Raw genomic sequence first — 22080 nt, 5'->3', positions numbered from 1 at the left:
CTCTGCCTGTCTCCAGCCCCACTCCTGCCAGCCCCAGGATTCCAAGAGCGGCTTTGCCCGCGTGAGTCACTCGCCAGTTGTAGGCCTGCAGGAGCAGCCCCAGGTGGCTCGTGCCCTTCCTCTACCGCCTCAGGAGCCTGCACTCAGGACGGGGGCCAGCGAGGGCTGCACTTGCCACACGAGCCACCGACTAAGTGGAGGCGGGATGGGACGCCCACGTAGGCTGCAGAACTCCTGGGCTCTGTTACCCAGGCCGGCAGCCAACTGGACACCTCAAGGGAAGGGCGGGGTAGTTCCAGACCAGTGGTGACAGCATTGAAGCTTTCCCTGTGAGCCTCCTGTTCTCTTCCAGGGTCCTAAAGAGGGCCGCTGGTTCTTCCCCACCCGTGCTTTGCCTCACAGTCCTTACAAGCAGAAACTGCTGGGTGTCCAGGGGCCGTCTTTGGACACCTTCGGGTACTTTCCGGGGTGAGACCACAGCCCTTCCAAAAATAGCGACAAAGCAGTTTGGCACTCTCCAAGCCGCTGCTGCAGGCAGGACAGAGCAGTGGCCCGGGGTGGGGCTGTGGGCAGTCCTGTGGGGACTACTCCTTGTCCGTGCTTACCGATTTTCATGCTTTTCAGAATCCAAAGAGGAGGGTACTCCCCTTAAACTCAAGTGTGAGCTCTGTGGCCGGGTGGACTTTGCCTACAAGTTCAAGCGTTCCAAGCGCTTCTGCTCCATGGCTTGTGCAAAAAGGTGAGAGCCTCAGCCCCTTCCCTTTTCTTGGGATTGCGCCTTGGTACCCAGCTCCTTATTTCCGTGACCTGCCTGGAAGCAGCATCCCGTCACTCGTTCACCAAAGAACTCCCATGAGCAGAGCAGGGCAGGCGGCAAGGGTCCAAGGGAAGGAAGCAGCATGTAGCTTGTTGGGCCCTCCTGGGTCCTACTGGCACCCGCCCTTGGCAGCTCCCATCTCCTTAGGGTTTACCGAAGCCTCCACCGGAAGCTCTGCCCAGAGCCACTGCGCTGGCTACAGATGTTTCCTTTGTGAGCGTTCGCGCAGCTTAGAAGACAGATGATCACAGTAAACACCGACGTTGTTTACTGTGGACCGGCTGTGTGTGAGTCTCTGTGCTGGGTGTTAATATGCATCACGTCATCTGATCTTCAAAGTAATACTGTGGGGCAGGTATTGCTATCATGCCCTTTATACATGTTAGGAAACTGAGGCACCAAGGAGAAGTAATTGCGCCTAAAGCCTTCAAGCTGGGGATCTAGACTTGCTGACTCTAAGCCCGGAGTGATCCTTGTGCCGAGAGGGAAGAGGCCTGAGCCCCCAGAAGAGAGGAGCTCTCTAGGCCCCAGGCAGAGACGCCCTGCACACCAGCCGGAGTAGGGCTGTCCGCAGCCCTCCCTCCCCGCAGGCTGCGCCGGAGGGCCTCCCGCACCTTTGTGACGCTCTGCCAAGCTGTCCTCCGTCAGGACGGAGGACACTAGTTTCCCAGCCCCGGTGATACGTGGAGTGGAATGTAGCAGCCCTGAGTTCTTACCGTGATCCGAGTTGTGCCAGGCACTTTGCACACGTTAGCTTATGTTACTGCCAGACCGGTTACAGAAAGTGAGTGGTCTCCTCCCCAGCGCTAGATAAGGAAACTGAGGGGCTAAGTGACTTGCCCAGACCCACACAGCTAGTACTGAGTGATGGACTTAGGACTGGGACGAGGAGGCAGACGCAGATTTTGCCAAGTATCTTGGCTGCTCTTCCTCCTCCTGGGCCATTCGCCCTGCGACTGCCCTGACCGCCCTTGTTCCCCTGGCTCTGGCAGGTACAACGTGGGATGCACCAAACGAGTGGGCCTTTTCCACTCGGACCGGAGCAAGCTGCAGAAGGCGGGAGCCACAACCCATAACCGCCGTCGGGCCAGCAAAGCCAGTCTGCCAACACTTACCAAGGATACCAAGAAGCAGGTGAGAGGCTGGCGGAGCCTGAAGCTCGTGCTCTCGGGTCCCCACCAACTTCCCTTCCTAACACGACCCGGGACGCCCGCCGTCCTTTTCCGCTGATCTGTCAGGTCAAGCCGTCTCCCCGTGTCCCTTCATAGGTCCCTTCATTTAGACCCATGGGTGCTTCAACTTTCCCTCCTCCGTGACCTTGCCCCGACTTCACCCCTTTCTTCCAGTTTGCCTCCATCCTTGACTTCCGGGGCTCCCCTGCCTGAAGAGACAGGCTGTCCCAGGTAGCACCTGCCTTCCGAGGAGGGCTAGGTGAGAGGCAGCCGACACCCTTTACTTCCCCTCCTTGTTGCCTCTCTGAACATCAGAGCACTGAGTTCAAGAGTCCTTCAAGAGTCCTTGAAGGTCTCTACCAGGAACGTGGGTATTTATTTGTTCATTAAGTATGTTTTAGCACTGGCTGTACGTCAGGAGCTGTTAGGCACTAAATCTCTTAAGTTGTGCTCCAGGAACTCAGAGCCTAGTATGATGCTTCAGACCTTCTGTGTATTTTGCTGTTTATCGTTATTGTTTTGGCCATAAACCTCTTTAAGAATCTGATGAAAGCTGCAGTCCAACATAGACACACACAAGAAAATTTACATGCTATTTCAGGTGGTTTACAGACCATCCCCCTAAACCCACAGAGCCCTGGTTAAAACCCCACATCTAGAGGAAAGAACAGACGTAGAATCAGATCGTTGTAGCATAGTGTGGTATGTGCTCCAGTACTGGCACTGACTCTGCTTAGGATCTGAGAGGGGACATGGCAAAAGAGGCTTTTTGATCTCGAATTCAGATACATAGTAGCAGACCACGTAGAAAAGGGAGAATATACCTGCCTTTGCCCAGCGCTCTGTTGGAGGTGCTTTATGCCCCCATCCTGAAGAAAACCGTTTCTCTGTGCTCCCAGCCAGCAGGCACTGTGCCCCTCTCGGTTGCTGCCGCACTGCAGCTAACACACAGCCAGGAAGACTCCAGCCGTTGCTCCGACAACTCAAGCTACGAGGAGCCCCTGTCACCCATCTCAGCCAGCTCATCCACCTCCCGCCGGCGACAAGGCCAGCGGGACCTGGAGCTCCCTGACGTGCACATGCGGGACCTGGTGGGCATGGGGCACCACTTCCTGCCAAGCGAGCCCACCAAATGGAATGTGGAAGATGTCTACGAATTCATCCGCTCTCTGCCAGGTAAGGTCCTTGGAAGTTCCACGCCTGCCTGGAGTAGCAAGGAAAGCGAGGGTGTGAGAGACCTCACCTGCCGCCACCAGGAGAGACCGGGCAGTTCAAGGAGAGGCTTGGGTTCAGGAACGGGGTGCGGGGTGGGGGGCAGAGATGAGTAGGAGGAGGTGCCTGCTGGTAAGAGCTCACATTCTAGCACGGAGCGCCGACTGTAATGTTCCGTGGCTATAATCTGCCGTATCTGTGGGCTCGGTGAGGGGCCTGTGTGAAGGTGATGACCTGACCAACCCTGTGTGTCTCCGGGGCGAGTTGGGAGGGGCGTCAAGTGGGAGTGGTGGAAATCGGTCAAGGAGAACGTTAGGACGAAGAACGTTTACACTGAGTGACGGTGGACAAGCAGGCCTGTGCCGGATGGAGAGACGGCATCAGGGAGCAGCCTAAGCAGAGACACGCAAGCACGTAAAGGAACCGGTAGCTGCACGTGACCCTGGGTGCGCAGTGCCGGTGGTCTCGAAGGTAGGATCTAGAAATGAACCTTGAAAGACCTCCCATCTGCACGGCTGCACTCGTCGGGACCAGAGCTTCTCCACTGTTTCTTCTGCCAGTCTCACCCAGCCACTGACCAGGTCAGGCGGTGGTGACCATAAGCCCGTTCACTCAGAGACCAAAGTGGGAGATAGTGGTTAAGAGCAGGCTTCGGAGTTAAACAGAACTGGGCTCAAATCCTGGCTCTGCCACTTAACCCGGCGTATCATCTATTGCTGCGTCCCCCAGATTTGTTACCGCACAGGTCATGTGGATAAGGAATGCAGGAGCGGTTTAGGTGGGCAGTTCTGCCATGGGCATTCTTAGGAGGTTGCGATGAGGATGTCGGCCAAGGCCAGCCAAGGCCATGTGAAGGGTCACCTGGGGCTGTCAGATCTGCCAGGGTGCCTCACTCACACGCTTCCCAGGGAACGTGTGGCTGCTGGCAGGAGGCCTCGGTCACTCTCCCACGGGTCTCTTCAGAACGCTCACGCTTGAGTGTTCTCGTGATGTGCAGCCAGTTGTCCCCCCAGGGGGTGATCCAAGAGAGCAAGGTGGAAGCCACCCACCATGCCCTTTACGATCTAGCCTCAGAAATCACATTCTGTCACTTCAACAATATCTTGCTGACCACACAGGTCACCCCATTCATTGTGAGGGACTCATGAAAGCATGAAAGGGAAGCAAGGATTATTGGGAGCTACTTGGAGGCCCATAGTTCACCCCAGTGATTCATGTTCCTCCCTCATGCAAAATACCCTCACGCCTACCCGAGGCCCCACAAGTTTCATCCCATTACAGCGGAGGTTCGAGGTCCAGGATCTCGGCATCTAACACAGGTCCAGGCACGGATGAGGCTCACTGGGTCCAGCTCCTCAGGGATGATTCAATCTGCAGACCTGGGAACGAGGAACGGGTTATCCACTTCCCTCCACAAACCTAGGATATGGTGGGATGGGCATCGGGTAACCACGGTAGACGTGCCATTCAGGATGCCCCGTTCAAGAAGGGAGAACACAGGAGGCTACAGGAGTCACCAGTCCATACCAGGGCATGTGTTGGCATTTCCTTGGTTAGGACTCAAAGCCCGGAGTGATTCTCTTTCGCTCTTGGTTCCACCCTGAGTCATCCTTCCTTTCCCATGAAAGGCAGCCTGTGGAGTTGTTTTCTCAGCCTACTTCCTGCTGCTTTTATTTCACATTACCTCTGATCCTTTCCGTCCATGTGAGCAGTGTTTCTGCCAGACGATTCTCTCTTACTCTTTGTGGGCTTTTTATGAATGTTCTCCAACAATGTCTTCAAGACAAGCCTTACTCCACATTAGGTTTCTTCTGAAGCCGAGGGACAGTGCCCTTAACAGTCTGAGGAGCTGGGCCGTTGAATGGAGAGGCTCTGTGAGGAACGCCCATAAAATCCTGAGAGTGCGTTTGATCCAACAGTTCTCTGAGGCGGCACCTTAGAGCTTTCTGCGGTCTTAACAAAAGATTTAAGTCACCCCCGCAGTTTCGTCTTTAGACTGTGTCTTTTTGACTGTGTCCTGGATTTGGTCTTTGCCTAGAAACCATTTCTTAATTTTAGCATCATTTGCCATCTGGAGAGGCTTAGGAGTTTCAAAATCAGCAAATCCAGGCTCCTTCCTGTTCTCGTTTTCCTCGACCTCGTCCCTCCTCGCATTTCCCATGGCCACGGTGGGAGGCCAGGTGGCACCTGCAGCGGTCTGCCTGAGGTCTCCTGAGCCCAAGCAACTTTCAGTAGGCGTCTCATGCCCACGGGGTTACCACCAGCAACAGTGTTGCTAAATTTTCTACTATTTCATAACAAGGATCCCTTTTCTTCCAATTTCCAGTAAGTTTCCTCACGTTCCTTTAAGCCTCCCCAGCAGTTTCCTCCAAGACCATCAGGCTTCTTACTCCCGTCTCTCAGGGAACCGTAGACCTTCACTGCCGCTCTCCTGAAAGTCCCTCCAGCTCCGCCCGCTGCCAAGTCCAAGGCCACGCCCACGTGGTGAAGGTGTGGTGATGGCAGCACCCATCTTCCAAGTACGCAGATCTGCATTGGCTACCTACTGCTGTGAAACAGATTACTCCAAGACTAGTGGCTTAAAACAGTAATCACTTCTTATCTCGAGAGTTCTGTGGAGTGGCTTAGCTGGGCACTTCTGGCACGGAGTATCTTGCAAGGGCTCAGTCACGATAGCAGCCAGAGCTGCAGTTTCTGAGGGCTTGGAGCTGGAGGACCCCCTTCCAAGGTGCTGCGCTCACATGGCAATGGGGGGAGCTGGCTCTGGGCAAGAGGCCTCAGTTCCTCTCCAAGTGGGCTTCTCCAGAGGGCTGCTTGAGTGTCCTCACGACACGGTGGTTGGCATGTTCCAAAATAAATTATCCAGAAGACCAGGGTGAGGCTGCTGCGCCCTCTGTGATCCAGCCTCGGAAATCCCATGCTGTCACTTCCACAACCCCGTACTGGTCTCCGGGGTCAGCCCAGTTCACTGTGGGGGGGGGGGGGGCAGTGAACAAGGAGGTGTCGGGTCACAGGACCACCTTAGAGTCTGGCTACCTTGGGTAAGTCACTCAGCCTCTCTCAAGCTGTAGAATAAGAACAGCAACACCTTCAAGGTGTGGCCACGAGAATCAAGTGAGATGATGCATCTGAAGGCAGTGACTGCCAAGCGTGACGGCTGGTAGCTCTCATTGATACTGTCTTTGGTCATGTCCCCTCAGGCTGCCAGGAGATAGCAGAGGAATTCCGTGCCCAGGAAATCGACGGGCAAGCTCTGCTGCTGCTCAAGGAGGACCACCTGATGAGCGCCATGAACATCAAGCTGGGGCCCGCCCTCAAGATCTACGCACGCATCAGCATGCTCAAGGACTCCTAGGGCTTCCGGCCCGGGCTCCTCCCGACTGAGCAGAGCCAGCGGACACTCCTGGGGGCCCGGAGATGGGGCCCGTTGAGGGAAGGGGCCTTCCCTGTCGGGCATGGCTGGGGAGGAGGTCTTGGCACCTCCTCGATGGCTCTCAGGGGCCTTGCTTTCTGTGGGAGGGGCAGAGAGGTAGGTGGCGCAGAAGATGGGGCTTTATGCTTGTACATATTGATAGCACTGGCTTCCTCCAAAGTCCCACTACTCTAGCCCCGCTCTCTTCCCCTCCCTCTGTCCCCCATTTTCCAGGGGGTATACGGTCAGGGCTCCCAACCTGAGTTGGGTCACTTCCAAGGGCAGCCGTCAGGCCTGCCTAGAGGCCTCGGAAGCCCTTGCCTGCCTTCCTCCACTTCCTTCTCCGGGCCCAGCTAACTCTTCCCGCTGCCAGCTTCTCCCACTGCAGCCTGTTTCTGAAGCAGCCAGAAGGGTTCTCCCCCCTCACCCTCTACAGGTGGAGGGAGAGAAGCTGGGCCCAGTTTGGCCACGCCTGCTGGCACAGACGCCTTAACGCTGTGTGTGTGACTGTGTGACCGTGTGGGAGCCTGGACTGACAGGCCGAGAGCCACCCTCTGGCATCTCCAGGTGTTTTGTAGCAAACAGCCACTTAGTGCTTTGTCCTGGACTCCATTCAGCCTCAGGATGGGGAATAGGAAAGAAGGGCCGCCTCAGTGCAGAGAGGCACGATCAGAAAGCGATGAAGAGTAGTGGGAGATTTTCCTTTGCAGATGGCCGAGGTGTCTCCGCAGCCCCTTCCCGCACTGTGACGTCCCCCTGACTGCCCTGCTGTGTCACAGGCGGCACTGAGGAAGCTGCTGGTGGGCTGGGCCGGGCCGCGCCTCCCCGTCTGCCTGCCTGCCTGCCCTGGGAGCCCAGCGGTGGGGCCCTGGGAACATCCAAGGGCAGAAGGGCTGGAGTGACCACCGCTGAGGTGAAGAAGGCAGCCTTCGGCCTCGGGTCCCACGCTTCTCTGCCTCTGGAACTTGCTGGCGGCGGTCTGAGCTGCCCCTGGAGGAGGCGGGGCAGGAAGGGGGAGGGCCTGCCTCTGACTTGCCCGGGCCTCTGCAGACTCCTGGGGGGAGTGGGACTCTCCCTGGGGGAAGGGTGGGTGCCCTTCTGAGCTTGTTCTATTCCCCACTCACACCCCCAGGCAGGGTTGGAAATGAAGGACTTTTTTAACCTTTTGTTTTTGTTTTTTAAAAATAAATCCGTAAAACCTGTTCCTTCTGTGCCTTTCTCCCCTGGGGATGCCTTTCTGTGGTCCTGAATAGCTACTTTTCATCTGTCAGGAGAGGGGTGGGTCCCTGGGTTGGGGGAGGGACGACCACCTTAACTGGATAGCATATCCTCCACGCTTCGCTGGGGCTGGGTCCTTTGAGGGTGCCCTTGGTCCCAGTCCACATGAGAAAAGCAGATCCCACCTCTGTTCTTCACACGGGTGTCCCCTGGAGTGTGAGGTCCAGGGCCCCTTCAACTCTGAGCCCCCCTACCCAGCACTGCCACCAGGGAGACACGATGCTGTTGGGCCAGGGATATCTGGCACACCTGAGGCAGAGCCCAGACCCTTCCCTCCGCCGCAGACACCTGTGGTGGCTGCAGCGCCGCGTCCAGAACTGCCCTTGGGGTGGCTTTGGCTCACTCGACCCCTGAGCGCTTTCTGGATGCTGCAATAGCAAACTATTAGGAGAGTCTCTTCCTCAAGGAGGTGACGCCTAAGCCTCGAATAAAGGAGAAGGGCCTTCCAGGCGCAGACCGCTCGCCGTTCACTCAGTCTGTAACATGCTGTAACGGCGGGGCCCGGGGAGATAAGCAGGGGCCTTTTAAGAGCCAGTACCCATATCTGGACGAGAACTCTCTGGAAGGCCTTTTAAAATGTAGCCACTACCCAGAGGAAGCGGAGAAACAAAACTGGTTAGTGGATGACCCAGAGGGTGGAGCCAGGACTGGAAAGTCTGGTGGTCCCAGAGGTCGGGAATGGTGACAGGACAGAGGCCAGTGCAGGACCCTGGGCCGAGGGGGCGTGGCAGGGGGGCAATGACCTCAGAACCTCGGGGAAGTCGGGGAAGGTGCCTGGTGGAAAGGGCGCCTCGGGAGCCCCCTGCGCTGCCCTCCCCTCTCCAGGCCAGGCGGGCCGGCCCACCGTGGCCCATGCAGCTCGGCGAGTCCACACTGGACCTCCACTTTCCCTTACTGGAGGACAACGCCAGGCCCAAACTGAGTTTGTCCTTATGTGTGTGGTGGAGAAGGGAACTAAAAGCCCTGAAAGAGGATATGGTGGATTTGCAGGGCTGACTGACACAGGTGAGTATCAGCGCCGTTTCTTCACTCTGGGTGAAAGGCCCCAGTTTGAAGGGTGCCTCCTTCAACATGCGTTTGCTCCTGAGGTTTACACCTTACACAGAATTTTGCAAAACTTTTTTGATCATGACCGACAGTTTAAAAAAAGTTTCCCACCCTCGTGCATGTACTTGAGTATATATAACTGAAACAAAACAATACCTACCCTGATGTACAATACATTCTGACATTTTCAATTCCCTTCCTGTTCATATTTTTAAAATCTCAGTCATGATCCATAAGATTGATTTCATGGCCCTCTAATAGATCATAACCTGCACTTAAAAAAAAACCCTGCCTAGTGCAAGCTTTCCAGAACTTTTCCACGTAACTACCTTGTGTGGCTCTTACCCTGTCCTGGGTGACTGGTGCACATACCTGTTTTACTGAAGAGATCAAGGGCTCCTCAAGGTGAACTGTCCAAGGTCACACTCAGGTGACCGGCGCCCTTGAGATCTGGCTGAAGGTCCGCGCAGAACAAGGTTCTCCCTGGGTGGCAAACACCACAGTCTGGCCCGAGGACCACGACACTGAAGAGGGGCACGAGGAGCCCTAGGGAGGAAGAGTCAGTACAGAATGTCTCAGCACCTCTGGCCAACCAGAGCTGGCCTTCCATCCACCCTCTTCCAGGTGATTGGCCCCAGGGGGCTCCTCTCCGGGTAGTTCATCCTTGCTTGCTCCTGTGGCTGTGGTTTCTGGCAGATGGCCTGAAACTGCTTGCTCCCAGTCACCAAGAATGGGTCATTTCTTCCCCGGCCCTGAGCTGAGAAGGTTCTTGGCAGGCTGTCCCACCAGCTTCCTGTCATGGCAAGGACTCAGGTGAGGGGGGGACGCTGCCAGTGTCAGGGGGAAGATGAGGTGGGACAGCTGTCCCGAGAGGAGTCCAGCCTGGTGGCCAGAACAGTCAAGGAGGAGGCACCAAGGCTGGCCTGCTGAGAACCAGCTGAGCCATATAGGTCCCGGGAGAAGGTGACTGGAGGACATCGCCCAAGGGGTAAAGACGGTCCAAGGAATGGGTGGTGGGGCGGGGGGGGGCTGCATCCTGGGAGATCTCGTGCCCGTGAAGAGCTCGGCAACTCCTCCTGCTGCCCTAAACTCTGAGCCCCCTCAGTGAGCAGAGAACAGACTTTGGGGCGCACCTTCCACTGCAACTGTGAGCCCTCTATTCCAACTGGGAGTGACTGTCCAGGATTGCAAACTTGTTCCCACTTAGGAACTAATGACTGATCTTCAACCTCTTCCTGAAAGCAAGGAGAGTACAGGAGCAGGGCATGAGGCCACCTTGTGGGACCACCTTCTGCAGGTGGAAGCGGGGTGGAGGGGAGGGGACCCTTTTGAAAACACCAGGGCAAGGAACTGGGAGGAATGGGTCAGGCAGGTGCCTCTGTGGACTAGGGGCTCCCTGGCTGGGCCATGGGAGGGGGCGGCAGGAGCCTGTTGCAGGCCTGGGTGTCAGCACCCTCCCGGGACTGACAGCTGGAGCCCACCTGGACCACTTGGGGACAACTCTGCATGGCTGCCCTAGTTGTGAGGGGCCGGCTAAGAGGGTCAGATGGCAGGGAGGGCAGAGAGAGCTCCGCTGCAGCCTTCTCCTGCGCCTGGCACCTCCCACGCCGTCCCTCCGGGGGGGCAGCCTCGCTTCCAGGAGCGACTGTAAAATATCTCAATAATTTTTATACCAATTACATATTGAAATGATATTTGGGGTTACATATTGAAATGATATATTAGGTTAAAATAAGATACTAAAAATTTCGGTAGTTCCTTTTCACTTTTTTAACATGGCTACTACTAGAAAATTTTAATTTACGTTCCTGGCTCACATTACATTTCTATTGGGCAATGCTGTTCCAGATTTTTTCCTACGTTTTTATAAAACGACATAGAAACACGTCTGTAAATGCACAGGTACACAGGTATAGGGGCTTCGCCCCTCACAGAAGGGCAGCCAGCCTCTATGTACAGTTGTTACTTCCTCTTCCACTTGATTCTTTAGGCCCTCTCTTCCCGAGAGCACATATAAATAAATTTACCGTATCCTTTTCAGTGGCCACATTGCTTTCCATTGTATAGAAATGCATAATTCATCCAGCTCCCTAAGGACGAGCAGTGGGGTTGTTTATCTCCATTTGCTTTTTCCAGCAATGCTAGGAGAGCATCCTTGGCCTGTCCACTGTGAAGTCTCCCGTTTCTAGAGGTGGGAAAGTTGGGTCTGGTGTGAGTGCTTGAAATGACTGTGCAGGCTCCTCAGGCAGGGCTAAGAGAGGTGGACTTCACCTTGCAGTCACTAGAAAGGCTTAGAAACACTTTTTTCTCCTAAATGGCTAACTCTGTATTTTTCCTTCATTAAAAAAGCAATAAAAGCACATTACAGACAACTGGGGGTAAAAATAACTTATTACACAGTCACTTATGTTTTTCCTTTCGGTCTTATTTGCTCCGGCATGTTTTCATTGCTAGGTTGTAACCACAGTGCCCGTCAATTTTAGATCCTGCTTTCTTCATTCACGGTTCTTGTGCAAGTTTTTTCCATGTGACTGCAGACTCTTCATAAAAGGTTTATTTAGCCAGTCCCTTCGGCTGGACGCTGGGGCCTTTTTCAGTTGTATCTGAGAGGGCAGCACAATGCCTTCTCCACTGGTGCCCTCCAGCCCACGTTCAACCAAGCTCAAGTCTCCCTGTGTGAAAGAAACACATGCACCTCCATCAATCCCAAGCCCTCAGCCCCTCCAGTTACCATCCTCTCCCTTTCCTTTTACAGCCAAACTTCCGGAAAGAGCCGCTTCCACCACCACCACCCCAGCCTCCACTGCCTCCTCTGCTCACTCGGTCCCCTGCCCGTCCCCAACCGTATCCTCGGTGGGTGCCTGGGCCCTGGCTCTCCTTCCTCTGCTCTCTCCCTCTTCCACAGCATCCCTGCCCTCCTGGTGAACCCCAGAACTCTCTCCCAAGCCTGCCTGCCTGCCTGCCTTTCTGAGCTCCAGCTTCTTACCCCCAACCTGACTATCAGCCACCATCTCCTCTCCTGGTCCCCCAGCCCTGTCCCTCTCATCAGTGACCAAGTCCTGCCCATCAACCTCCTTGACAGCCATTCATCACCTACTCCTCCCCAACCCACTGCCAACACTCACCTGTCTTCCTGCCTCCACCTGGTCCCTGCCCCACATCCAGGCTCAACAGTTCAGCCGGAGTATCTTCCAAGTAAAAATGTGACAGCATCACTCCCTGAAGGAAAGAGCTTTCAGGGCTCCCCATGGCCTTCAAGATGAAGTCCAAACCCCTTATCCTGGAATGTGGGCCCTGGGTGACCTGGCTCAGGCTTATCTCCAGCCTCAACTCTTATCACTTCCTATCCACACCCTATACCCCCGCCCCTGCAGCAGGCCTGCAGTTCCCCGGATTTTCCAAGCACTCTCACCTCGTCACTTTTACACAGTGCTGTTTCTTTTTCATGGACCTCCCTTTCCCCTCCACTGCCTTCTTTTCTTGCATCGGCAGGCGGACTCTCAACCACTGCGCCACCAGGGAAGCCCCACTGCCTTCTTTGTGTGGATAACTTTTAGTTCTTCAGGTCCTAGTTCTTCAGGGTCACCTCCTCCAGGAAGCCTCCCTGACTTCTCCCCAATGGTATCTGGCCATTTGCAAGATAACGGTATCTTGTATTTACACTAATCACAGCCTTGCTGTGCTGTGTTCCATTCATCTGTTTGCAGTCTGTCAGGTGACCCCATTCCCTTCCCTTCCTGGCCACCCACATCTTCCTGACCCGGCTCCCTTAAAGACAAGGTCTGTGTCTCGCTCACCTCTGAATCCTTGACCTAGCACAGTGCTCGATTCTGAGCTTGTGACCAGTAAGTATAGGCTGAACGCATGAACGAGCAGAAGCTAGTGAACATCTTGATGCATAAACGTTTCCCATGCTGAAGATGATCTCCTTTGAACAGATGCCCAGAAGTTGCAGTGATTGGATTAAAGGGGATGACTATTGAAAGCTTCAATTCCCACAGCTAAGGAGCTTTCCAAAAAAGCTGCAGCAATTTACATCCCACCAGCAGGTGTAAGAGTGCCTGTCTCGCTGTATTCTCCCAGTCTGGCTATTTTCATTTCTTTCTTTTTAAAAAGTGCTCATTTTATAGGCAAAACATCCCACCTAGTTCCAATCTATAAGTCTTTGATTACTAGTGAGGGTGAACAGTTTTCCATATGTTTGCCTACTAAATGCATTTCCCCTTCGAGGATTTCCCTGTTCACGTGACATGGACAGTTAAGGCAGGTGGCATTTTATGAGCTGACTCTGGGGGCTGTGTCAGGAGTGACTGGGAGCAGGGAGGTCGCTGCTGCAATGGTCCTGGTGGGGGATAAGCAGGCAGGATCGCTGTGGGGGCCGGAGAAATAGGAGGGGCAGAGGGGGGGCGGAGATCAAGGAGGCCAAGCCAACCACCCACCCCTGGGGACTGACAGTGGGCGAGGCAGAGGGAGGGGTCAGTGCACCCAGGTTTCACCAGCTGAACAGAAGGGGTGTCTGCCCTGAGACGCACAGGCAGCTACGTACACACACAACCGCAAGGTGCCTCTCTGAAGCTGTTTACTGGATACACCTGCTGAGGAACGGTGAGGTGGGGTAGCAGAAAAGGCAGGGGCGGGAGGGTCTGATCAGGCAGGCTTCTTGAAAGAGACCAGAGGAGGCAGATTTTGGAAGGACTCACAGGGCGGGGAGGGGAGCTGGGAGGCTGTGCAGAGAATCCTGAGGGCTTGTTTAGGAATAATACTACTAATGATAATCAACAATAGCTAAAGCTTACTGACCTTTTACTGTGCGCAAGGCCTTGCTCTAGTCACTTGGTAGGTATTAACTCAATATCCGTCGCAGCCCTCTAAGGTGTGTACTCTTATTATCTGCATTTCTAGACAACAAGACTAAAGTGCAGAGGCCCAGAACCTTGCCCAAGGTCAGACAGCTAAGAAGTGGTGGCCTGGGATTCGAACTTGGGGGTCTGGCCCCAGTGGCCAGGCTTTCACCATATGGGTCCTGTCTGTCTAGAGACACCCGCACCCAGAAGGGCTGAGGAGAGTTGGAGGAGACCCGCCCAGAGGAGCTTATTAAAATTCTCAACTTTTAGGGCCCTCCTGGAAAACAAGCAACCATGCACAAATCCCAAAGTCCACCTCCTCCGAGCCAGCAGTGGGGTCGCTGAGCTCTGCTGGAGGGACCCGGCCCTGTGACTGGAGCCGCCATAGACACGTGGTCCCTGACCGCAGCCGGCCCTCCGGGCAGCCCAGCAACTCATCCCTAAGCCCCAGATGCTCTCAAATCCCAGCCACCAAGCCACAACCCCCCCCTGCATCCCCTCCTAGACTCTCCCCGTCCGAGGTCAATCCTACCCAGGCTAAGTGCCCCACCCCCTAACTTACTGTCCCCCAAGTTTGCTGCCAGGAAAAGCAAAATGTTACACATCTAAATGCTCATCACAAGGGACCTGGTCAAGTAAATGATGCCACCTCCAGTCAATGGCATATTAGGCAGCTGGAAAAAAGGGTGAAGAAGCGCTTCACGTACTGAGGCGGAACAACCTCAAGGACATAGTGGTCAGTGAGAATGCAAGGCGGAGAACAGCGTATCACCGTGCTACCAGTTGTGGGAGAAAATCAGAGGAAGGGACAGAGGGAAGGGAGAGAGAATTTGCTACCATATTTATATTTGCCTGTATGTGCATAAACTATCCCCTTGCAGGGGAACTGGGTGGCCGTGGCTGGGAACAGGAAGGACTGCACTGTCTATACTCTTTTGTACCTCTGAATGTCTGTGCCAAGTGAACAGAATAATACATTCATATTAAAGCAAACAAATAAATGAAACACTGAATTACCCATTTTTCATATATATGTGTGCGTGTATAAAAATATATGCAGAAATGAGTTGCCGACCCCCCCTCCCCACCCCCCAGGGCCTGGAAGAGAATCTTCTGATCCTAGTTGCACTTGGCCTCTTAGGGAGGGCTGCTCCTACACGGGCTCCCTGTAGTCAGGTACAACCCCCTTCCCCCAGCACTCACGATGGGACCAGCAGGGCAGGGCTGAAGTGGCTCTTTCCAAGTGCCTCCTTGAGGGATGGAGAGTGGCACCTGTCATGGCCCGCACAAGCATCCTTGCGGGCTCTCCCTCCTTGTAAGGAGCAAAGCGACAGGGCTCCTGGGCAGGCCAGCATGCCCCTCACTGATGCCCCCACCCCACAGGCACCTGGGAGTCCTCACCCCCATGGGGCTCTGCCCTTTGGCCAGAATGCCCCTGCTGAGAGACAACTTCACAGGTCCCCTGCATCCTTGGTAAGGAGCTGCCATCTCTCCCATTCCGAGGACACCCACACACCCTACAGAGCTCTGCCCCAGCGTTCCTGCCCTCCTCACATCCCCCACCCTGGCAGGGCTAGGCACGCTACCCAGGGGCCCCATCAGGTAACACATCTCCCCCTACTCTGCTGGATCTGGGAAGAGATTTCTAGGGGCAGGGCTGGGTGTGACCCATCTGTGGGTCCCTAGGGCCCAGGACTGGGGAGGTGGCGGTGATCATGCCTCAAGCAGGAAGATGAATGGACCTGTCTCTCCATCCCTGCCCTGGCCAGGGCCCGGCCTGAAGTCCTGACCTGTACCTGCTGGGGGGCCCCCATTATTTGGGATGGCACCTTTGACCCAGATGTGGCCCAGCAAGGGGCTGTACAGAACCTCACCATTGGTCTGACTGTCTTTGCTGTAGGCAGGTAAGGCCCGGGGAGGGGAGCGGTGCTATCCAAGCAGGGAGTGGGAGGGGGTGTGCACGTGATGTAGGGGTGGAGCACCCCATTCTCCTGGGCTGTAGGATCCCAGGATAAAGCGAGAAGCAAAGACAGCACCCCTTGTCCCAGACTCCCAGCATGAGGGCAGGACCATCCTTTCCCTTCCCCTCCTCCCTAGAGTCCACCCAGCCCAGGCAGCCAAGGGCTCAGCATCACAACCTAGAAGGAACCTGCCCAGGGCCTGGGGCTGATCATCTGGAGGCCTTGGGTTTGCGGTGAGAAAATGATGGAGTCTTTCAGGTGAGAGGATGTGAGAACTGGGTAAACAGAGGGGATAGCCCAGCTGCAGAAGCGTCTGTGGAGGTCAGCGGCTCAGGTTTAGGCACACAGAAAGGGCGGGGCGGGGGGAGGTTCACCAAGAAAGTCTGAAGGTGGAAGAGGGGCCGGGGAGCTGAGGGCTTTTGCAAGGGAGCGAATCTGGGCTGGATAAAGAGGGATGTGAAGAAAGGAGGATGCGGAGAGTGGTAGGGTCAGCAGACCAGAGGAGTCAGTGAGGAAGGACTGTTGGGGGTGATATCACAGGAAGTGGGCTGGAAGGATGGGGGCTCAGACAGTGGGACGGGTGAAGCCACAACTTGGGGTGGGGGGCAGACTGATGATGACCAAGTCGAGGGAGAGGCCATGGGGGCAAGTGACTGAGGAGCAGGGAAGACAGAATCACGACAGGAGAGGAGGCCAATCGAGGAACTAATGGTCCCCCAGGTATGGACAAGGAACCCAGAGTGGGAGGTGGAGAAGAAACCTCAGGGGGCTGACCTGCCCACCTCCCCATTATGGATGTCAGGGTGTGCAAACTGGTATTCACTTTACAGTAGTGATGCAAATGGGACTCCTGGCTTAGAGTGGCAATCAGATCCTACAATCCTAAGGTACAGAGAGGTAGAGTTCAAGGCAACTTAAGGAAGAGTTTCTAATAACGGAACAGGCTGCTTTGGGAAGGCACTGAGAGCTCTGCATCCAGGAAAAGATATCCAAAAGCCTGGGGAAGGAATTCTGTCTTCAGAGACCCCAGACCAGCGGTCACCAACCTTTTTGGCACCAGGGACCAGCTTCATGGAAGACAGTTTTTCCACGGACCAGGGGGTGGGGGGGGAGGGGATGGTTCAGGTGGTAATGCAAGTGATGGGGGCAGATGAAGCTTCACTCACTCAGCTGACGCTCACCTCCTGCTGTGCGGCCCGGTGCGGGGGCGTTGAGGACCTGTGCTACAGACAACTGCTCAGGGCTCCTCCAACTCTGTCCCTTACACTCTAGAAGGGAGAGAAAGCCAGGAGGGCCCCTGAGAGGCTGGGGGCAAACAGGACTGCTGGCCTCTCCAGGGCCTTGGTGCTCCCACTTCTGCTCTGAATGCTGAGTAGGGTGTTCCTGCACCAGCCCTAGGGGTCAGAGTCTCTGAGTCCAGAAATTCCAGGGTCCTGAGGTCCTGAGTTCCAAGGATCTATGAGTCCAACACCCTGGGATGCTGAGGCTTCCAAGGTCTCTGATTCCAGTTTCTCACAGTTCCACCCGGAATAGAGCAAGTGCAGGTAAAAGTACAGGCTCCAGTGCCAAGCTGGATTCAAATCCTGGCTTTCACTTACCAACTATGTGCATGCTTGCTTGCACAAGTTACTGAAGCTCTTTGAGATTCAGTTTCCTCACCTGAGAGATGGAGCTAATAATGGTGAGGATTAAATGAGATAATGCACGTTACTTTGAACACTGTCTGCCACATGATTCCAAAATATCAGGCATTAATTAGTGCGATTACTTTAGAAGCCTGGGATCCCAAAGCCTGTTCATACAAAGTTTCCAGTATTCTGAACGTCCCGGTTACCTATGTAAGGAATCACCACAAACTCAGTGACTGAAAACAGTTCATTATTACCACAGCTCGTGATTTTGTGGCTCAGGAATTCTGACAGGGCTGAGCAGCAGGGGGGCCCCTCCCTGCTCCCAAAAGTCCTGTGGATGACTGGCGGGCGCCTCTCTCCATGGCTAGGCTGGTCTCCCTCACTTCGTGGCAGCATCTGAGTTCTGAAACTTCTTTTTTATTTTTTAATTTACTTATTTTTATTTACTTTTGGCTGCGTTGGGTGTTCGTTGCTGCCCACAGGCTTTCTCTAGTTGCCGCGATTCGTTGCAGTGCGCAGGCTTCTCATTGCAGTGGCTTCTCTTGTTGCAGAGCACGAGCTCTAGGCGCATGGGGTTTAGTTGCGGCGCTCAGGCTCAGTAGTTGCGGCTCGCGGGCTCTAGAGCACAGGCTCAGTAGTCGTGGGGCACGGCCTTAGTTGCTCCGGGGCATGTGGTATCATCCCGGACCAAGGCTCGAACCTGTGTGCCCTGCATTGGCAGGCGGACTCCTAACCACTGTGCCACCAGGGAAGCCCTGAGCTCTGGGACTTCTTAAGCGAAGGGTCAGAGCTCCAAAGAGACAAAGGCTAACGAGCCGGTCCTCCCAAGGGCCAGCACAGCATCCCTTCCTCGGGACTCTATTGATCGAATTGGTCAGGGAGAGCCGCGTTCAAGTGGGGAACAAAGGGCCTCTCGGGGCAGGGGTGGCAAACAATGGGTAATTATTTTTAGTCCACCTCGGACGATTCCGGGGCTGGACAGTTTTGGAGTTCCAAGGACTGGGGTTGCAGGGGCACAAGTACGGACGAGGGGAGGCCTCAGAAGCCCGACGTCTCCGCGGATGGCGGAGTGCGCTGAGGCCCAGCTTACTCAAGACGGCCCCGCCCCGCCCGACAGATACCTGCAAAAGTACCTGGCGCACTTCCTGGAGACGGCTGAGCAGCACTTCATGGTGGGCCAGCGCGTGGTGTACTACGTGTTCACCGAGGGCCCGGCCGCCGTGCCCCGCGTACGGCTGGGCCCGGACCGCCGGCTGCGCGAGGAGCGCGAGGAGCGCGTGGCGCGCTGGCGGCGCTGGCAGAACGTGTCCATGGTGCGCATGCGCACGCTGCACGCGGCGCTGGGCGGGCGGCTGGGCCGCGAGGCGCGTTTCTTGCGCTCCGTGGACGTGGACCAGCACTTCAGCGGGACTTTCGGATCCGAGGCACTGGCCGAGTCGGTGGCGCAGCTGCTCCTCTGGCACTACCGTTGGCGGAGGCGGCTGCTGCCCTTCGAGCGGGACGCGCGCTCGGCCGCCGCGCTGGACCCGAGCGAGGGCGACTTCTGCTACCAGGCGGCCGTGTTCGGGGGCAGCGTGGCGGCTCTGCGGCAGCTGACGGTCTACTGCGCGCGGGGCCTGCGACGGGACCGCGCGCGCGGCCTGGAGGCGCGCTGGCACGACGAGAGCCACCTCAACAAGTCCTTCTGGCTGCAAAAGCCCGCCAAGCTGCTGTCGCCCGAGTTCTGCTGGAGCTCCGACGTCGGCCGCCGGGCCGAGATCCGCCGCCAACTGCTCTGGGCGCCCAAGGAGTACGCCCTGCCGCGAGGCTAGAGACGCCCTCGGCCTGGAGGCCCGAACGCCGGCGGGGGCCCTTCTGGAAGCAGCGTGGCACGGGGGCGGGAAGACTGCGTGAATACTACCCCCCACCGCCCGGGGTGGCGGGAGGAGGCCCGGCCTTTGGGGAGCGCCTCCCCGAGGCGGGCGACCCATCCCTTCCCTGACTTTCCACAGCGACCCAGATACTGCCAGCTGCCTGGAAACCTGTCACCTCTGACCTTACTGAGTTCAGTGGAGGTCCCCGAAGAGACGTTTTAGCCCCTTCCCCATATCCCCCCACTTTTTTTAATGGGACTGAGGCACACAAAAGGAACATAACTACGTAAGGACCCAGAGAATCTGTGAGTTCGTCTGTGAGGTCAGCAGCTGGAAAGCAAGGACTGGCCCTCAGGTCCAATAGAGCTGCCACTGGGCAGGAGCCCCAGATAGAGAAACACAGTGGCATCCGGTTCACCTCCGCCGCCCTCAGCAAAGTTTGTACATATTTGAGTAATATGATAATAAAATACATTATTCCCAAGTGTCCTATGGCCCTTTCTCCTAGAGAATCCAAGTCCATAAAAATGACATTTCCTCGCCATGGGGCCCATATGGCTGTTTGGCCACAGTGTCTGGGAAATAAATTTCCTCCTCCGTGGCTGCTGTCCAGACTCTTCATCCTCAGTAGGGAAAGACACAACGTCCCGAACAGAAGCCTGAAGTCATCAGGCTCTCCAGGAAAGGTGGTTCCCTCCGGGAAATAGCTGCAGGGACGGGGAAGTTATCTGCTGGAAGTCCCTGAGATATTGTCTGGCAGTTGAAAAACGGAGGCCCGGAGAGGGTGGGACTTACCTCCAGGTCTTCTGACCCGTTTGTGTAGTGTTCTCACAGACCTTGCATTTTTAACAGGCTCCACTATTTTCAGGTAGGACAGCAATTCTGGCTATAAGCCAACTGTGATGGTTTTCACATAGTAACAGTTTTTACAAACACTTCCAGTTGTTGATAATGTAAGAGATATCTCCCCTCTCCCAAGCAGTTCCAAGGTCCCAGTGTCTCCTGCCTAAACTAGATTAGCAGAACCCAGAAGACCCTTTGGACTCTGGGTTAGAGCTAAGAACAGGCTAGGTGTGCCTAAGAACAGGTTATTGCTTGATGGCTATAGGCTGACATCCCTTCCTCTGGTGGGAGACTGTCCTCCACCTTACACTGCCTGCATCATTCACCAAGGGCCACACACACTGAGCCCTGGGCCAGCAGAGACCTGAGCTCAGGACAGTACGATCTGGATGGAAATCTGCTCCTCTTCTGACTCTGTGCGTGGCTGTGGACTAGTTCCTTACCCTTGCTGAGTCTCAGTTTTCTCATATGTAAAGTGGGGATGCCAATCACCCTCCTTGCAGGGGTTGTGATGCTGCAGAAAAAGTTCGTGGAGAGCAAAGGAGTCGCCAAAGGACAGCCATTTCCTGTTTTAAAGAGGAAGAGATGGCGAGAGTCAGGGGTTTCCAGGTGCTGGGCTGGGGGAGCCTCATGCTGTGGGTGGAGACCTTCCTGAGGAGGGGGAGGGGTAAACAGAACAGAGTGGAGGACCTCGTTTGTCTTGCCCAGAGGCCCAGGGTCGGGGTGGGGCAGGCTCAGGTGTAGAGAGGCTCAGGGCAGCAGCAGGAAAAACAGGGGACAAGCTCCTTCTGCCGCTGCTTCCATCAGTGTCCCTGTTAATCAACAGTATCCTCAGCACCCACGCTGGGACCCTCAGGGACCGGGTAAGCTCCTGAGAGCTTCCAGGTGAGCCGGTGAAAATCAGACTCCCAGTCCCCCGAGTGTCACTGCTACATGCAAAATCTACACCTGTCCAGCCATCCCACCTACCATGCCAGCTCGGGTGTCACCCCCCAAAATTCCCAAACGTCACCAGCTGTCTAGTCAGGGTTCCTTGATCGTAAAGGACATAGATCCATCAGGGCTACATCAAATAATAACAATTACATTTATTGGGTACTTACTATGTACCAGGCACAGTTCTAAGCCTTAGATATCTATTGGTTCATTTAATCCTCATATGCACCCTATCAACTGGTTACTATTATTTCCCTCATTTTACCTATGAGAAAATCGGGCACAGAGAGGTTAATTAACTTACCCGATGTCACACGGTAACTCATAAATAAATTCACTGATGTGAGAACAAGCAGGAAATTAGAGTGAGCCAGAAGATGGAGCCAAAGTCAGGAGCTAAGGTTGCCACTGGCTGGCCCTCAGTCTCCTCTGTCCGTCTCCACTTCTCTCTGCCTCCTTTGTCCTTCCGCTTGTATCTGGCCCAACACAGCACCCCGTGCACCCCCCCACCACTCACCCCCACACACACACACATACAGGATTATCCCGTTCAGGTGCCCGCCATCGCCTAACTTGTTCCTAACTCACTGAATGAGGAATCTGATTGGAGAGTCAGCCAGTGGTGCTGTGGTAAACGTTTAGCAACTGACTCTGAGGAAAACGAAAGATCAACCCTAACGAGGATTATACTGGCTTATGTAACAGGACGGTGCTGGGGTCAGGACAGCTTCAGGGCTCGATGATGTCTCCGGCTCTCCACCTGGCTTTGTTCAGACTCGGCTTCATCCTCGGGCTCCTGCAGCAGCAGCAGCTCCAGCCTCACAGCCTCCAGCTAGTCCAGTGATCCAGGAGACCAAGAAGTCCCCTGCACACACATCTTCCCCAAGGGGGCCACTGTTTTGATTGCCTAGGACGGAGATGCAGGAACTCCCCCAGAGTTTATCAAGGCTGGCCCTGTGCTAGCCGCCTCGTGGGAGAGAAAGTGACTCAGCCATGAGCCACCATTGGGAACGCACTCCTCTGAGCCCTCATGGTCCTTGGCTGTGAATGATGGACGCAGGAAGGGGCATTTCC

The 22080-nt window shown here is 55.4% G+C and overlaps 2 protein-coding genes across 3 annotated transcripts in view; both read left to right on the top strand.

Annotated features, from left to right (window-relative positions):
• PHC2 (polyhomeotic homolog 2) overlaps positions 1-7816 on the top strand; it is a 50641-nt gene extending 42825 nt beyond the window's left edge. For both annotated transcript variants that reach the window (XM_032628398.1, XM_032628391.1), the window contains 4 exons: positions 625-739; positions 1810-1951; positions 2889-3165; positions 6402-7816. In XM_032628398.1, the coding sequence (XP_032484289.1) occupies positions 625-739; positions 1810-1951; positions 2889-3165; positions 6402-6556 (689 nt within the window). In that variant the 3' untranslated portion in view covers positions 6557-7816. The remainder of the gene's footprint in view (positions 1-624; positions 740-1809; positions 1952-2888; positions 3166-6401) is intronic.
• Positions 7817-15171: 7355 nt separating this feature from the next.
• Positions 15172-19185, top strand: A3GALT2 (alpha 1,3-galactosyltransferase 2). The gene is made up of 3 exons (XM_032635020.1): positions 15172-15255; positions 15552-15686; positions 18492-19185. Exons 1-3 carry the CDS (start codon positions 15188-15190, stop codon positions 19183-19185), a joined length of 897 nt encoding a protein of 298 aa, XP_032490911.1. The 5' UTR covers positions 15172-15187.
• Positions 19186-22080: the final 2895 nt, after the last annotated feature.

This window comes from Phocoena sinus, chromosome 1, assembly GCF_008692025.1.
Source record: "Phocoena sinus isolate mPhoSin1 chromosome 1, mPhoSin1.pri, whole genome shotgun sequence".
Lineage (NCBI taxonomy): Eukaryota > Metazoa > Chordata > Mammalia > Artiodactyla > Phocoenidae > Phocoena > Phocoena sinus.
Note: the sequence above shows the minus strand (reverse complement) of the source record. Positions and strands in the feature narration are given on the sequence as shown.